Raw genomic sequence first — 18,641 nt, 5'->3', positions numbered from 1 at the left:
TCTTGCTTGTAGCTTCGCAAGGGCGCGTTCGAGTGAGGCAGTGTGCATTAGAACCGGCGTGTTCACTCAAAGCGTTGTGTCTTGATTCGAGAGGTTTTTGTCCACATGTCGGTATTGAATTGGCGTTCTAGCCGGTCTAGAACACCTTCCGACCAAATTCTAGATTACTAAAGCCTCTTTCCCCATAAGTCCGGAGAATTAAGAACAAAAGTTAATCGATGTTGTTGGTTACCATGCATCTTAAAAATTGGGTTGGGCCAAACCACACAAGATATATTTTTAAGGTGAGAAATGTCTATTACTTATAAACACTATTTCAACCCTCGACACACTCCATTTGTAGTGTGACTTAGTTGGGTCGGTATTGGGTGACCCAATGGATCTTATATAAATCCGTAATAGCATGTCGGTTTTAGAGTCGTGGAGGTAGAAATGAATACGATATCGAATAGATCAAAACTTAAAGCGGATTTAAATGAGATTAATAGTGATAAGGCTTTGTGCGATTATATTGAGAAGAGAGATGTGAAACATTGAGAGATCAAATGCAAAAATCTTATACGGTGGGATTGTGGGAAAATGAGAAAGAATGACCGACAAAGGAAAAAAATGAATGAAATGCAACACAAGATGGGTGTCATGACCGTGATACCAAGTTATGAAACACGGCATCGATGGATTAACGTACGAAAAAAAGAGCGAGAAAGTATACAATAGAACATGTAGTAGAAATGAGAAAGGTTATCTTTGAATTTTTAATCAAGCGTATCTATAACTAGTAGCTAACTACTAATCTTTATTAACTAACTAACTGCATACGAGAGAATCTGAACAAATAACGTACGAAACAGATATTGTGGTCACGGACGTTGGATAAAGAAAGGAGTTGTCGTCATTGACATGGGAAACAAGCACAACTTCCGACAACACAAAATAAAGAAAATGTATATTATAAATCCCTCCAAAAGAATAAATCTTAGAAATAATTCAAAAGTTAGAAATTATTCCAAGAGTGTGTTTGGATGAGGTAATTGGAAAATTTTAAAGAATAAATATAATAGAAGACAAACAAGTAGTGTTGCTCGTTCGCTAGTTTTAATAGAATAAATTGCACTATACAAAGATTTAGCAACGGTAATCCGGAGTATATGGAAACACCATAATCTTTGAGTGTGGGATGATGCAACGGATACTAGTGCTTCGGTTGTGGAACGAGCTCGCAATATGGTACTCGACCGGACAATAGCAAACGCTCCCGATCTTGTTGTTTCCATCGATCCCGGCACGGCATCTCCGAGTCTTGGTGGGGGTCCTTCTTCTTCTTCAACTTTACAGACCAGCCATCGATGGCAACACCCTATGCCGGGACGGTACAAGTGCAATATAGATGCTGCTTTCTCAAGCTCTCTTAATCGAACATGTATTGGTATATGTAATCGGGAGTACCGACGGTAGTTTTGTGTTGGCAAAAGCTGTGTTGCATCCTTGCTTTCTTTCAACAGATGTGGGCGAAGCTCTTGGTTTATATTTAGCTTTGCAATGGCTCGGCGATATGCAATTTGATAATGTTGATTTTGAAACGGATTCTAAGCCGACGGCTGATGCTTTTCTCTACGACGGGAACGACGAGTCCGAATTTGGTTGTATTATTACTTCTTGTCGTTCTTTGTTTAACTCTTTATTTTCTAACTCTCGGGTGGAGTTTGTTAGGTGACAAGCTAACGGGGTTGCTCATGCACTTGCAAGAGACGCTACGTTACTCGCTAGTCCCGTTGTCTATTACGACATACCCAATTGTGTTGAATCTCTTATTATCAATGAAATGCTATAAGCAAGTTCCTTTCAAAAAAAAAAAAAAGATTGAGAAGAAACTTTTGCTGTCATTTTTGTATTAAATATTTAAGAAAAAAATTTGTTGTCATAATTTATAAGTTAGGAACACACTAAACAAAGATTTCATACAAAGAAATAAGTTGCAACGACAAAGAGCATTAAAGTAATAAACACCAAAATTGAGAAGAAACTTTTTCCATCTGATCTCGATTATAAACAAAAGTTTACTTTTTTATTCATTCAATAATAACTAATATATTTCATATGTCTTCCCGACCAAATATATCAATTATTGAATAAATCTAAAAAATAAATGTTTCCTTATGATTGAGACTTAAGGGAGTAGTATATAGTATTACTATGCAAGCCCGTAAACCAATTGCAAATTGTCTGCAATTTGAATCCCCAAGTTTTATCATAAAGATTCCCATCATAACCAATCTGGGTCACCATAGTGATCCGAAATCCCATTCGATATCCGAAATTTGGACATCTTATCTATCAGCTTGTCATTTTTGGAAATGTTGTATCTTGACCGTTCGGCCATAATGACCCTCCAACAACCGCCAATAGCTTGGTAAACATTGTCCATCTCTTTTACGCTGTAACAACGCACAATTGGAAATGGACGGTGATCCACTCTTGGATTTTTTATTTTGTCAAGTCGACCCAATTTTGAGTTGTTAGTGAGTACATCATCCAACATAGAACTGAAAGATTTAGCATCCACGTCGTCGGATATGTCAAAAGAGACTGCAGCACCTCCCTTATTCACATACTGCTCAACCACACTCTTAAATTCTTGGTAGCTTGAAGCATGTATGCGAAGATAATCCATTTTTTCACTCTTTCTCCTGCATAAATTTGAAAGCAAATCAAAATAAGGGTTTGACACAATTTAAGAAGATAATCCTTCTTCTTCCTCCTCTTCTTCCTCTTCTTCTTCTTCTTCTTGGTTCTTGTTATTTTGTTCAAATGCATGTCCGCACAAGGCAGTAACTTGGCCATCCTAACAGTAAAAAATAGGAAGAGACCAATCAGTAAAAATGAAATATGAGGGACCAACACTACTTGCCTCAAAGTTACAAACATCGATCAAACAATAACCTCAGCCTGAGAAGCAACATACGAAACTAATAGAAAGGAAAAGATAAATACAACAACAACCAGAAGAGAAAAAAAAACCATGATAGTACTTACATTTTCCTCTTCTTCGACCACGTGAAGCTTTTATCTATGCCAATTGAGAAGTATAAAAGACGAGCGATCTTCATGGTAGCTGAATAACCGGAAAACCGAAACAAAACATATGTTAATTAGGGTTTTAAGAATTCCACCTTTTCTTGTTTGGTGTTTGAGTAGGACAAAAACGACTGATATAATAATAGGTGTTACCTGACCTGAAGGGTGAAGGAGCTATGAGTGAGAGTCGACGAAGGAACGTTTTGGCTATCAAGTTGCTAACCCTAAAATTATCAAGAGTGAATAGGAAAGGTTTTAATTTACCCCTTTCCTATCCTTCACACCAAACCAAACCTGCTTATTGGTTTAGATAATTTTTCTTTAATATCCAAATAATAGATTCTACATCTCTTTTTTATTTTTTGACGCTAAGATTCTACCTAATTCTTTTTTTTTCTTTTGGGGTTAGAATTCACCTTTTTCAAAGTGAATAAGTGGGGTGTTCGGAGTTCGAACCTCGGCCCCGCAATATGTAATAAATACTCTATGAAAACATTAACCAATTCTCTTTCATAAATGGTAAACGTGTAAAACAATAACAATTGACCACAAAAAAGGTCCTATATAATTTTTTTAACTAGAAAGAGGTAGCGGTGTACGAGACCTTTTTAAACAAAAGGTCATATATTTAGGGACGAAGGAAGTATTAAAATTACGAAAATGTTAATTTGTACCTTAAATAAGACACATATGAAGAAACCAAAGATAGAAACATTTTATTGGATATTACGTATTACATATTTTAGAAATTTATAATCTTATATTTTCAAGACAAAATTTATGTTTTAATTCCATTTTTAATTTCTTAATTTCGCCATAAAGGTACAAGTTAGCATGACCCTTAAATTTAAGGGGATCTAGCTAATGTTTTTTTTCCATAGTTTTAAGAACTGGACCGGTCGATTGAACTAGTCCGACCGTGAACCGGAGAGATAACTCGTTATGTTGACATATTTGATCGGTTATGTAATCGAACTGTGTGAATCGGACAAACCCGTTTAAAACCGGCGAACCGGCAAGTTTTTAGGCGGATCGGGTTATAACTTTTTTTAATATATTATTAAAAAAGGGCTAACATTCTTGATTGAAGCTTCTCAACGACTCTATTTACGCTAACACTCTTCTTCAACGTCCCTCAAATGACCGCATATATAAGGAGCCGAAGACCCGAAGAAGATTAACAAGACTCGCTATTTTACGGTGTCATTACTACGCCAAATCTAATAGCGTAAAACACTTAGGATTTTTGTATTCAAGTTCATATCTTAGAAATCCTAAAGAGTCCGTTCATTTGTTCGGTTACACTACCACCGTTAAATCCAAAGTGTAAGATCAAACTAACTTGTTTACGTTTGTAAACATTTAGAAAGTTCCTCGCCCGCGTGCTTGAGCATACAAGTCTTAATCGGGTGTGATTGAGCAAGGAAAGTCTCTTGGAGTTGTCCTTTAGCAAGGAAGTCTTTAGGTAGTGACCTAGAGAAAGGAAGTCTTGAGCGGTTGTGCTTGAGCAACGAAGTCTCTTGAATGGGTCATAGAGCAATTTGTAATTGTAACGTCCTATTTTTATTACTTATTTATTTAATTGAGTTTAGAGTCTTTTCCGTTATAATTTAATTAATATGTTTGATAAGTGATATTTTTATTATTATGTGTTGATATTTATTAGTAGCCCCTATTTTATTATTTAGTGGAGAAATATATTTAGTGGAAGAATATATTTAGTCGAAGTATATATTTAGTGGAGAAATATAATTATTTAGAATAATGAGGCTTTGGGGCAGAATTCGAATTAAGAGAAAATAAATAGGTTAAGGCTTATATAAAGAGGAGAGTCAGAGTTAGAAAAGAAGGATTACGTGCAAATGACTTTTAGTTTTTGAGTTATGATGAAAATACTCGAGGAGGTCTTAGCGAAATTCTACGGTGACAACATTCTCTCGTTTCATGTTTTTGTGTCTTTTCACACGTCTGTTTTAAATTGGTCTTTGGTATAAACATGAAAGTTGTTGATAATTGTGATATCTTTCTAGTATCCTTGGTTTGACATGGAAATATGTTATGTATAATTTATTATGTTTTTACAAAATTGCATGATGAATTGTTGATGTTTGAATACGATGTTATGTGATGAATTGTTGATGTTTGAATATAATATTAACGATGATCCGTGAAGTTGTTATAAGATGATTTAATGTTGTTACCGATGATATATATATATAATCGTATATGCATTCTGTGAATTATATGTGATGTTTTGAGACGATGATTACATTTTGATATTGTTATATCTTGAGATTATTGATGTCTTGCCATGTTCTTGTTTACTATTGATTAAAGCCGCATGTGTCGGTCTAAGATGTGAGATGTTGATCCAAATTATTGGAGTCATATAAGACATTCATGTTGTCTAAGTTGTAAGATGTTGAGTCCATGCATACTCATTTAAAGACGAGGATTTATGCTTTTGCTCAATAAAGACGAGGGCTCATGCCCTAGGAGCTTTAGCTCAATAAAGACGAGGGCTCATGCCCTAGGAGCTTTTGCTCAATAGCGACGAGGGCTCATGCCCTAGGAGTATATTTATGCTCAAAAGCGACGAGGGCTTATGCCCTAGAATGGTACCACATGCATGAGTAAAATGATAGAGTTGCATAGTCAAGTTAAGTTGCATTGTCGAGTCAAGTTGTTAAGTTGATTTATGAAGTTGATATTGATGTTGATTATGAAGTTGATTATGATGATGATAATGATGCTACATGACCATTGTTATGATATGTTGATGATGTTTATGTTGTTAAATATAATTGTTTAATTATATGCGTAACATTATTGTTTGTGAATCTCACCCCTTCGCTTGGAAATGTTGCTCTTCGTATGAGTAACTTGCGGGTAATCGAGAATAAGTAGCCGTTGATTCTTTGTCGTGAGTGGCTATCTTTCACTTTGTCTTTAGGTGCTCGATACGTAACGGGATGGGAACTTTTGTGGTTATTTTCTATTCCTTACGTATTGCTTATGATTTTACATGACTATGAATTAGTTTTTGGATTATTACGAGATGTTTTGATGAGGCCTTCGTGCCAAGACTAATTATGTTGTTGAATTAAAATCCGCTGCGAAGTTTTTGAATATTTATGTTGACCAATTTATGAAAGATGAATTGTTATTTATTCCATTTATGATTTTTAAGAAGTGTAGCATTCCGTTTATGTTGAATGACTTTGATTTATATGTGAAATTTTTATGTTGGGAAAACGGGGTGTTACAATTGGTATCGAAGCGAGTCGGTCCATTCGGCCAAGTAGATGAGTCGTTGTGTCGTGTGACGGTTGAATACCGTCGTTGTGTTTTCTAATTAATGGTTATGTTTTATTATGTGATCATGTTTAACCGACTAACTTTAATGTGGTTTGTGTGTATTGTTTGAAGTTTCTATTTTGTTATATATGGTTTAAGATATTTAAGCAATAATTAAATTCATTTTCTCCGTGCTCGAATTTCGTGGACTTACTTATATATTTATTTGAGTTTAGAGTCTTTTCCGTTATAATTTAATTAATATGTTTGATAAGTGATATTTTTATTATTATGTGTTGATATTTATTAGTAGCCCCTATTTTATTATTTAGTGGAGAAATATATTTAGTGAAAGAATATATTTAGTGGAAGTGTATATTTAGTGGAGAAATATAATTATTTAGAATAATGAGGCTTTGGGGCAGAATTGGAATTAAGAGAAAATAAATAGGTTAAGGTTTATATAAAGAGGAGAGTCGAGTTAGAAAAGAATGATTACGTGCAACCGTTTTTGGAAGAAATAGGAGAAACCTAGAGAAAGAGGAGAAACCTAGAGAAGAGAAGAACCAGAGAAGAGAAGTCCGTAGAATCCTTGCAATCAATCAATCTAAGGTAAGGGTGGGACTATCATTCAATAATCTTGAGTCTATGATTCGAAATTTCATTTAACATGTTGTAGGTTTAGTTTTTGAGAATTGGAGAAGTAGGGTTAAGAGTGATAATTGATGATTTATGTTATGTTGTTGTTGATTTGTGGTTGTTGATGATTGTTGTTGTTAATGTCATATTATGAATTGGGTATGAATTATGTTGAGTTGTTGTTGTTGATTGTGATGATTTTGAATGAATGTGAAGTTTGAATAATATAAGTTGCTTTTCCTGATTTTTCTTATCTCGGTCCCGAATTTTGAAATGAAAATTGGTATTGATCGGTGCGGAATTGGTCTTAGGTGTAAACAAGAAAATTGTAGGTATGGATGTTAGCTTTCTAATGGCGTTGGTCCGACGTCAAAACGATTTATAGAACTTGAGTTATGGTCAAATTACTGCATGTAGGTCACAGTGAATTTTTATGGACTTTCTGCACAACTTTTTCGATTTTGAAACGAAAACTGGTATTGATCGGTACAGAATTGGCATCGGGTGTAAACATGAAAGTTTTAGATAATTTTGTTAACTTTCCAGTGGCTTTGGTTTGACGTGAAAATGACTTTTAGTTTTTGAGTTATGATGAAAATACTCTGAGGAGGTCTTAGCGAAATTCTACGATGACAACATTCTCTCGTTTCATGTTTTTGTGTCTTTTCACACGGCTCTGTTTTAAATTGGTCTTTGGTATAAACATGAAAGTTGTTGATAATTGTGATATATTTCTAGTATCCTTGGTTTGACATGGAAATATGTTATGTATAATTTATTATGTTTTTACAAAATTGCATGATGAATTGTTGATGTTTGAATACGATGTTATATGATGAATTGTTGATGTTTGAATATAATATTAATGATGATCTGTGAAGTTGTTATAAGATGATTTAATGTTGTTACTGATGATATATATATGTGTGTCTATATATATATATATATATATATATATATATATATATATATATATATATATATATATATATATATATATATATATAATCGTATATGCATTATGTGAATTATAAGTGATGTTTTGAGACGATGATTACATTTTGATATTGTTATATCTTGAGATTATTGAAGTGCTGCCATGTTGCCGTTTACTATTGATTAAAGCTGCATGTGTCGGTCTAAGATGTGAGATGTTGATCCAAATTATTGGAGTCATATAAGACGTTCATGTTGTCTAAGTGGTAAGATGTCGAGTCCATGCATACTCATTTAAAGACGAGGGCTCATGCCCTAGGAGCTTTTGCTCAATAAAGACGAGGGCTCATGCCCTATGAGCTTTTGCTCAATAGCGACGAGGGCTCATGCCCTAGGAGTATATTTATGCTCAAAAGTGACGAGGGCTTATGTCCTAGAATGGTACCACATGCATGTGTAAAATGATAGTGTTGCATAGTCTAGTTAAGTTGCATTGTCGAGTCAAGTTGTTAAGTTGATTTATGATGTTGATATTGATGTTGATTATGAAGTTGATTATGATGATGATAATGATGTTACATGACCATTGTTATGATATGTTGATGATGTTTATGTTGTTAAATATAATTGTTGAATTATATGTTTAACATTATTGTTTGTGAATCTCACTCCTTCGCTTGGAAATGTTGCTCTTCGTATGAGTAACTTGCGGGTAATCGAGAATAAGTAGCCGTTGATTGCTTTGTCGTGAGTGGCTATCTCTCACTTTGTCTTTAGGTGCTCGATACGTACCGGGATGTGAATTTTTGTGACTATTTTCTATTCCTTACGTATCGCTTATGATTTTACATGACTATGAATTAGTTTTTGGATTATTACGAGATGTTTCTTTGAGGCCTTCGTGCCAAGACTAATTATGTTGTTGAATTAAAATCCGCTGCGAAGTTTTTGAATATATATGTTGACCAATTTATGAAGGATGAATTGTTATTTATTTCATTTATGATTTTTAAGAAGTGTAGCATTCCGTTTATGTTGAATGACTCGATTTATATGTGAAATTTTTATGTTGGGAAAAGCGGGTGTTACGGTAATCATGTGTGATTATAGTGAAATCTCTTGGAAGTGGAAGGGGACTAGACTACTCCCGTGTTGTGGGAGGAACCCAAAAAAAAAAAATGTGTCTACGCTTTCTCTCTATGTATCTTTATCTTTGTGGTTGGTATTTATCCGCCGCATTTAGACCACGAGTCGAATCTGTATACCTTAGATTTTGACCAGCTTTTAAACACCAAGAAAAAAATCATAAAAAGCCAACACAATTCAACCCCCTCCTTCTTGTGTTCTTCTCACCTTCAGTTGCTATTAGAGCACGGTCTATGCTCTGTCACTTAACCATGTCACAGGAAAAGATCTAGTGAGAAAAACATGTCTTCTGTTAGTGAGACTTCCACTCCTGACGTCAACAACACCTCCACCTCTGATAAAAATAATTATTCTGTCAAATCTCCATCTTTTAATGGAGATGCCACCCAATTTTCATGATGGAAAAGCAAAATGTACATTATAGGTGTTGATGATGAATTTTGGGATATCATTGAAGATGAAATCAACTTTGAGGTTAACGAAGAAGGCATAGCGGCAGACAGAAGGAGTTTGATTGTCACTCAGAGGAAGATGTACAAGAAGCACCGCAGAGTTCGTGGAATACTGGTGGATGCTCCGCCTCATGCTGAGTATATGAAGATTGTAGACAGATCTACAACAAAATATTATTTTATGATAATGATTATTATGAATTTCTCTTAATTATCTTATTCATCATTATTCTGTTTAGGAAATAGGCAAAAGAGGGTACTGGTGGCAGAAAGCAACACGGAACTCACACACCTAACGCGTGAAACTAACGTGCTCCAATTGAAGAGTGAGAAAGAAGCTTCTCACTCCCTATAGTTGTTGGTAGTAATCCTCGTATTCTCATGGAAAAAAAGGTTTTCAGCCAACTTCGTTAAAAAATGCTTATAAACTATTTAACATTAAAATGGTAGGTCGAAAAGTGTTTATAACATAAAACATGATTACGTATACATATTTTCTTCTTCTTATTTTTGAATTCAAGCCTAATTTTACAAATAAATATTTGATCAACAATATTATAAATCAAGTAATCGATCAATTTTGTTTTGAATCAAGACCGGATAACACACCTTTGAGCCATAGTTTTAAGAGCAGTGGATTTGGACAAATCAATTTAACATTAAACATCCACACAAACACTTTTAACTGAGTGTGATAAAATTAGGATAACGCTGCAAGTATTTTATGATTTAAAGGATCAATTTGTAAAAAAAAAACTTAAAGGACTACTTGTTATAATCATCTAACTTAAAGGACTGAAATGATATTTGGCCTAATAAGTAACATACTCTACTTGAATAAAAAAAATACCCCTATTCAATAATCTGAACAAAAGGAAGTTTAATTTAGTATAAATTATCAGGAAATTTAACTTTTTGTATAAAAAGGTTTAATTCTTTTACCTATATTTAATGATTTTTATTTCTAAAGTACTTAAATATCTATATCTTTTTTTTAAAAAGCTAAACCTTGACGAGAGCCCACTTCAAGGTCTATTAAATTAATATCTAAATGTAATATACTTTTGTAAAAAATTTACATTGTCAATCAATCATAATTCTCAAATCATTTCTTTAACAGAACATAATCGTTGAATCATAAAAAAAACAGTATAATTTTAATCATAATTATTTCTATATGATTGATTGTATTTTGTGGATGAAATAATTTAATTTTACACATACAATGTATCAAAAATTAAAGTTTAAGTTAATACAAATTTCATTTTAATTATTATTTTATGTTCATTAAGTAAATTCCTATTTTTTTTATAGAGAATTAAGTAAATTCCTATTTAAGACATTTTCACATATTTTTTTTATGAAAAATAATAATTGAACATAAATAATTTAACTTTATAACATCAATTTTTTTGATATGGCAAGAGCACAATGACATAAAATGTCGGGTGCTCATATATATTATTAAAAAAAGAAAAAAGAAATAATAAAAAAATTGGGGGGACATAAACATAACCCGGTAAATCCACTTAAAGTGTAAGTCTACCCAATCGAGGTGGTACGAAAAAATGAAAACAACACTAGTGGATGTCTAAAGTGCGGCGTATGGACCAACCGTCAACACGAACGAATCCAAGAACCAACAACTCCTTGCAATAGCAACAAGCATAACGTCTCTTTCGAGCTAAATTGCCCAACATCAAATAGATCGATGAGGGTTTCTCTTGGCGTATGAATCGTACGCAAACACGAGACAATCCAAGATCCATCTGCTCCCCGCAAGAAACACGACAACAACAAGCCTTCAATGCCCTTTCGGGCTAAAACCATCCATTTCAACGAAGCGTCGCGACCCCATGCGAGTCAACACACACGGGAACTTGGACCTTCGTACCGAACAAATAAAACAAATCGCACTCTCTCGACGGAGCACGAAACAACCACAACAGATATAACAACTCCTACCCATCGACACAAAGGCGGTAAATGCGAAAACAAATCGCCACCAACCATCCGTAAACCGAATACAACACCACATCACAACCCTTGGCAAACCTTTAAGTCGACGACATCCAAGAGGACGACGGAGAAGATTGGGAGGCAATTGAGGCTTGTACCACCGATAGAAAGGCGAACATAACGAACAAGAACAAACGCATAGTGTTGCCACGAAGCGGCAACACTACCGTTATAACAAAAAGTCCATCTTGATCGAACGACCGCCGTTATAACATCAATGATACACCGACTACTATTTTCTACGGCTATTCTTATTTATTAATTACTTTTCTCGGCTTATTCCCTTAAAAAAAAATTACTTTTTTCGATTTCTTTTAAATTTCTTCTACTTTGGTCAACTTATTCGAGACATATTCGACATTATTAAATATATGTACCTTTCTCGGTCAAAATTTGAGAAAGTGAGCGTGTAAGTTAAACTCAACCCTATTGATAAATCATCTCGTAACGTTTTATGACCAAAAAAATTAGCCAACCTCGGACTTAAGGACAAAAACTAATAATGAGTTGGTCAAATTTAAAAATTCTCGATTTCAATCTTTAATGAAATGGTCAAGAGTTTGATTTTCAACATTTATGTTTGTAGAAAATTTTCGATATAAATTAGTCATTGTTTTACGATGGTAAAAACAATAAAAAATAAAAAGAGTACAAAGTGACAAGACATGAGAAAGGAGAGTTTAAGATTACATGTGGTGTGTACTTTTAATAGAGACAAGACAAGAAAGAGAGTAACAGTTACAATATAATATATAGTGATATATACTGTTTCATTTCTGTTTTCTATCAAAAAAACTAAACTCACATATGGAACCAGAATCCATAGCTTCATCTTCTCGAAATCCTTCTCAGGTACAACCGACCCTTTCTTATCTCAATCTCAAACTCATTTTTGTTTTGTCTTTTGTTCTTGTTTCATTTGACTCTGTTTTTTTTTATTCATGTTTATGTTTTACTTCACTTCAACACTGTCTTTGGTTTTGTCTTTTTTTTTCTTTTCTTTTTTTGATAAGTTTATTATGCATAATTTTGATTCAAATCTTCTATTGGTCATTGAATTTTCATAGTTCATAATATTTTGAAAATTTGATTTCATACTTTGAGATTTGAGGGGTTCCAATAATTCAGTATACACACATATCTGTAGCAGTAAAATTTAGGATATTTCATGTGTTTTGAACTGTACTATACTTTTTATGAGTTGATAATTGATACAAGAAAGTGGTAGATGTTGATTTTCATGCAGTAGTTTATTATGTTCACATTTTTTTTAATTAATTTGTGAATTTTTATTGACATATATGATTCAATTGTTCTTCTTTAGTGTATTTTTGATGGGTTTGAGCTTTGTGGATGGAAAAACTGTGGTTGGGAAGGGCGTCGAATTTGGATTGTCGGTAGTCTATAATATTCCGCATACACGCGGTTAGTGTGTCAGTGGCCGTTGGATTGAGATTTGACAGTCATGATTTCAACCTCGGTATTTTAGTTTTTAAAAAAGTCAAAATCTTCATTGAAATCTGAACCATCCGATCTCAATACAACGACCAGTGATATCTGACTATGTGAATGCAAGGATTGCTGATTGCGAGAAATCTGAATTTGAGGGGAGACCACACTAAAGGTGGCCAACCAAATTCCTCATCGGAGATTAGTCATTGTGCATAAACTCCAACTTTGCCGATGACTAAACTTCATTAGGGAGTCTCCCCTTGAATTGGGTTTGCCTTCAGTCGGTAATTTCCAGCACTCGCACAGTTGTCACGTCGGAGGTCGTTGGATCAAGATCGAACGGTCCATATTTCAAGCTAGGTACTTTAGTTTTGAAAAATAAAATAAACATCTGCAATGGAATATGGACCATCCGATCTCGATGCAACGGCCACTAACGCAATTTGAATTCGAGGGGAGACTCCGTGACGGAGTTTAGTTATTGGCAAAGCCGGTGAATACTTCACACCAATAACATGGTTACGAAAAATAAATCATTTCAGTGTAGACTTCTTTGGATTTCCACGGTTTTTCGGTTTCTACTTTGAATAATTTTCTATGGTATTGTCTACTGATTGTTTTTTCCAAGTATTATTATTCGTTAAATAATGAAATGTATCGATTTTTTTTATGGTTCTCTGCAGTTGTCATGGATTAACTTGTCTAGGAATTTACTGTTAGCATATCAAAGCTTCGGTGTTGTATATGGAGATCTAAGCACATCGCCGCTCTATGTTTATAAAAGTACATTTGAAGGAAAGTTGCAGAACCACCATGATGAAGAAACTATCTTTGGTGTTTTTTCGTTGATTTTCTGGACTCTTACATTAATACCGTTGCTTAAATATGTATTCATTCTATTGAGCGCCGATGATAACGGTGAAGGTATTCTAACGAGTAACGATATCTATTTTCCTTTTAAATTTATGTTTCAAGTGGAAAAGTTATGAACTGAATGTTATGATCATGATGCAATTATTGTCAGGTGGAACATTTGCTCTTTATTCGCTGCTTTGCAGGCATGCCAAATTTAACTTGCTTCCCAATCAACAAGCTGCCGATGAGGAGCTGTCGTCGTACAAATACGGTCCTTCATCGCAGACTGGAGCCTCGTCTCCGCTGAAGACGTTTTTGGAGAAGCACAAACGGTCAAGAACAGTTCTTCTTGTTGTCGTACTGTTTGGTGCTTGCATGGTCATAGGTGATGGTGTACTTTCTCCAGCTATTTCAGGTAAGGTAGTCTTGTAATAAGAAAATCCAGAGAGTCGGTTTTGGTATAATCCCAGAAGTGCTTAATTAAGTTCTGATAGATAAGATCTTATCATATAAGTTCTTATGGATACACTATTTCTATAACAGATAAAGTCAAACTGTTTTCCATTAAGCTGTAAGTTATTTTCATAAGCTATCTTGGAGAGCTTTAGAAATAAGCTGAAAATAAACTTTTCATAAGCTATCTTGGAGAGCTTTAGAAATAAGCTGAAAATAAACTTACAGGCATGCCATTAGATGTTTCCATAAGCTTTCATAAACTGTCTCAGAAGTGCTTATGTTGGTAGAAAAACTCAAATAATCTAATCCAAACAAGCCCTTAGAAGTGCAATTCTTGGAACTTAATGCAGCATATTACTCTTCGCATGTTGATTTTGTGAAAGAATTAAAAGCTATGCTAGTAAAACTGATTTACGAATTTTTCATCCGTGTTCAAATTTCCATACAACAGTTTTTAGTAGATTAATACACAAGTCAATTCCTTTAACTTGTTCAAATTCTCAGTTACGGAAATTAACTGTTACTTTTCTTCTTACCCTACAGTTCTGGCATCGGTATCAGGATTAAAAGTTACGGAAACAAAATTCAATAATGGTATGCCAATTTTCATTTGCTAGAGATATTTCAATTCTTATAAAGTGAGAAATATTATATTACCTAATAAATTTCACGTTGTTTCCAGGCGAACTTGTCCTGCTAGCATGTCTCATACTGGTTGGCCTATTTGCTCTCCAACATTGCGGAACACACAGAGTTGCATTTATGTTTGCACCAATTGTAATCATCTGGCTTCTATCGATTTTTATTCTTGGGATCTATAATACGATACACTGGAATCCAAAAATAGTCTTTGCTATCTCCCCACATTATATCATCAAGTTCTTCATCAAGACTAGTACTCAGGGTTGGATTTCTCTCGGAGGGATACTTCTCTGCATCACCGGTACGTTAGTTCTTGGCCTACAAGTAGTTATCTTACGTGGACCGCACATGGCAGGACCTTTTCAGAAATAATTTACCCTTATAACTTTAAATTTAAGCGAGCTTTGATTAACTAGCTAGAAGCTGAGATTTAAAATGAGTTACTAAGTTGAATGGTTATGTCATTTTTGCGTCTCACCAGGAGCCGAAGCCATGTTTGCAGATCTTGGTCATTTTACTGCTTCGTCAATAAGGGTGAGAGCTTATAGCTTGAGTAAATTTTATGCATCAAATTTACGAGATGTCATGACATTATTATTTTTGTACGCAGCTTGCCTTTGCTTTTGTTATATACCCGTGTTTGGTAATGCAATACATGGGCCAAGCAGCTTTTTTGTCTAAAAACCTCGACTCTGTTCATAATAGTTTTTACGACTCAATACCTGGTTAGTAATTCCGACTTTCTGACGTGTTCACGATTCAATGTTTTTTTTTCCTTAATGAAATCAATTTGTTTTAAATTTTTCAATGTTTTGCCTTGTGTTGCAGGACCTGTATTTTGGCCTGTTTTTGTTATTGCTACCTTGGCCGCTATTGTTGGGAGTCAAGCTACTATCACTGCTACTTTCTCCATCATCAAGCAGTGTCATGCACTTGGTTGTTTTCCCCGCGTCAAAGTCGTACACACCTCGAAACACATATTTGGACAGATATACATCCCAGAAATTAACTGGATACTTATGGTCTTGACTCTTGCTGTAACCATTGGATTTCAGGACATAACCTTAATTGGAAATGCTTATGGTAAGTTATATTTAGTTTTGAAACAGTCTATGTTTAGCGTTGAAACCAAAACTATAGGGAGATTGCATTAATGAAAAGTGAAAAGTAGAATACAGAAAGTATATGCAGAATGCTCCTAGCCCAAACTTATTTATATGCAATTAATTATAAAATGAATTATATGATTTGGATCACACGCTCACACATATTGAGTTGGTTCATGAGCCAAACGAGTTGAACTTTGCATAGCTCAAGTTCAACTCATTTAGTCAACGAGCTCAAGTTTGACTTATTTGGTTCGTGAACCTAGTGTAACGGTTAATTACCGAATCGAGACTCAAACTGCTTTCAAGTTGGTTCGGTTCGTTGCCAACACTAGCCCCCAACCTATAAGCTGAAAAGTGTAACTGATATAACGCCCTCTTGATGGAAACGTTTCACTTAATCAGTTCTACTTTCTCTGTCCACATCAAATTCGCCCTCTTACCGAAAAAACTTAAATTATAGTTTAATTTATATGTAATGCTTGTGCTATTTTGGTGAGTCCAATGTTTATCATATTGTTTTGCCTGCTACTGATTATGAAAAGAAATTGAAGTTTGAATGTTAGTTTTGCATTGATAAATGCACAAATTTACAAGTGCTCATTCTTCCAATCTGTATTTTGCCTATGCATGTTTTCAATTGAAATCCGTAATAAGTTTTCCGAGTATTTGGTTGCAGGACTTGCTTGTATGACGGTAATGTTCATAACCACATTTCTGATGGCACTAGTCATAATCTTTGTCTGGCAGAAAAGCATCCCGATTGCTACAATATTCCTTTTGTTCTTTTGGATTGTCGAAGGCGTGTATCTATCAGCGGCGTTCCTAAAAGTGCACCAGGGAGGATGGGTTCCTCTTGTCTTGTCCTTCTTCTTCTTGATTGTTATGTATGTGTGGCATTACGGTATTCGTAGGAAGTACAAATACGATCTACACAACAAAGTTTCATTGAAATGGTTACTAGGTTTGGGCCCTAGTCTAGGAATTGTCCGTGTCCCAGGGATTGGACTCATCTACTCGGAACTTGCAACTGGAATACCATCGATATTCACCCACTTCGTAACAAACCTTCCTGCATTTCACAAGGTGTTGGTCTTTGTTTGCGTAAAATCGGTTCCTGTACCATATGTCTCACCTGAAGAACGTTTTCTGATTGGCCGAGCTTGTCCACGACCATATCGAATGTATAGGTGCATTGTTAGATACGGGTACAAGGACATTAAAAGGGATGATGGAGAGTTTGAGAATCATCTCATACAAAGTATAATGGAGTTTATCCAGATGGAGGCAGTGGAACCGCAATTCTCGAGTTCTGAAGCTTCTTCATTTGATGGAAGGATGGCTGTTATAGGTACCAGAAGCTTCGAATCAACTCCAAGCTTGATTTCGGCCGAGCAAGAAGATGTTGATATCGACGAAAGCATCCCTAGTAGCAGATCTATAACCCTGCGCCGCTTGCAATCAACTTTTGACGATGAAAACCCGCAAGTAAGAAGGCGTCGAGTAAGGTTTCAACTGCCTAACAACCCTGGATTGGATCATGCTGTTAAAGAAGAGCTTTTAGATTTAATCCAAGCCAAGGAGGCTGGAGTTGCGTATATAATGGGACACTCGTATGTGAAGGCAAGGAAATCATCGTCGTTCTTGAAAAAGCTTGTGATCGATATGGGATACTCGTTTCTGCGAAAGAATTGCAGGGGTCCAGCTGTGGCTCTCAACATTCCTCACATCAGTCTTATCGAAGTTGGAATGATATATTATGTCTAGATTGTGGAATTTTACCATTTAGGTTAGATTTTCCTAGTAGTTACAAATCGACATTAGAAACAAGTTTTCAAGATGGAGCCTCATTCTTGATTTTATCATTGCTTCTGCTGGTATACTTCCATTTTGTAAATTTTACATCCTTTTTCACCATACTTGAATGATGGTCATTGAACTTTGATTTTTCTCGATTTTAAAGCTTTGAGAAGATGATATATGATACAATATTATGGCGCTGTTTGTTCCATGTAGTCGATCTCAGTTGGTGGTATAAGGCTTGATTGTTCTTAGAGCTTAGTGAAGGTGACAGGAACAAGAACTTGTCATATTTTGGAAAATTACCAAGAAAATTGGTTTTTTGAGAAGAAAAAAAATCTTTAGGATCTTGTATATAATTCCAACAGCTTTGCAGTCGCCGCGATATCGTCGATGTCATCGCTGTAGTGGATTCTTTATGAGGTTATGTATGCTTATGATTCTTTTATCTAAAATAATGTTAAGACGGACATTAACGTGGCTGTCTTACCATTTTTATCGATAAAAAGGATCAAGTTGCAAAATTTAATCTGATTATTTAAGAAATTAAGTTATTTGATTGGTAAGGACATAAAATGAAAATTAAGTTAAGGGTGAAATTAGAAGTAAAAATGTAACACAACAACTTAATATCTTTTTTATATTTTTTTGAAAGAATATCTTTTTTATATAAAAGTATAGGTATTTGAAAATTTCAATTATCAAATTAAATAAATAATAATTAAATTGTAAATAATAGTTTATTGAAAGTGTAAAATTGAAAAGA

The 18,641-nt window shown here is 34.6% G+C and overlaps 2 protein-coding genes across 2 annotated transcripts; one reads left to right on the top strand and one right to left on the bottom strand.

The window, feature by feature from the left end:
• Window positions 1-2,263: 2,263 nt before the first annotated feature.
• Window positions 2,264-2,671, bottom strand: LOC146914057 (uncharacterized). Its single transcript, XM_085720992.1, has one exon. It carries the CDS (start codon window positions 2,669-2,671, stop codon window positions 2,264-2,266), a length of 408 nt encoding a protein of 135 aa, XP_085577118.1.
• Window positions 2,672-12,342: 9,671 nt separating this feature from the next.
• Window positions 12,343-18,086, top strand: KUP3 (K+ uptake transporter 3). The gene is made up of 9 exons (XM_085716995.1): window positions 12,343-12,416; window positions 13,700-13,940; window positions 14,041-14,286; window positions 14,871-14,921; window positions 15,010-15,270; window positions 15,451-15,503; window positions 15,580-15,694; window positions 15,798-16,052; window positions 16,755-18,086. The coding sequence occupies exons 1-9, from the start codon at window positions 12,372-12,374 to the stop codon at window positions 17,840-17,842; spliced, it is 2,355 nt and encodes a 784-aa protein (XP_085573121.1). The 5' UTR covers window positions 12,343-12,371; the 3' UTR covers window positions 17,843-18,086.
• The last annotated feature ends 555 nt before the right edge of the window (window positions 18,087-18,641 follow it).

Source organism: Medicago sativa, chromosome 6, assembly GCF_051527215.1.
Source record: "Medicago sativa cultivar Bolivia chromosome 6, Bolivia_mono, whole genome shotgun sequence".
NCBI lineage: Eukaryota > Viridiplantae > Streptophyta > Magnoliopsida > Fabales > Fabaceae > Medicago > Medicago sativa.
This window is presented reverse-complemented; position numbering and strand designations above follow the sequence as displayed.

Bases quoted from the DNA above. Each gene is read 5' to 3' on its own strand.
- LOC146914057 (XM_085720992.1), bottom strand. From the start codon at position 2,671: ATGGATTATCTTCGCATACATGCTTCAAGCTACCAAGAATTTAAGAGT.
- KUP3 (XM_085716995.1), top strand. From the start codon at position 12,372: ATGGAACCAGAATCCATAGCTTCATCTTCTCGAAATCCTTCTCAG. The intron at 15,504-15,579 runs GTGAGAGCTTAT...TTTTGTACGCAG, and splicing joins TTACTGCTTCGTCAATAAGG to CTTGCCTTTGCTTTTGTTAT. The intron at 16,053-16,754 runs GTAAGTTATATT...ATTTGGTTGCAG, and splicing joins CTTAATTGGAAATGCTTATG to GACTTGCTTGTATGACGGTA.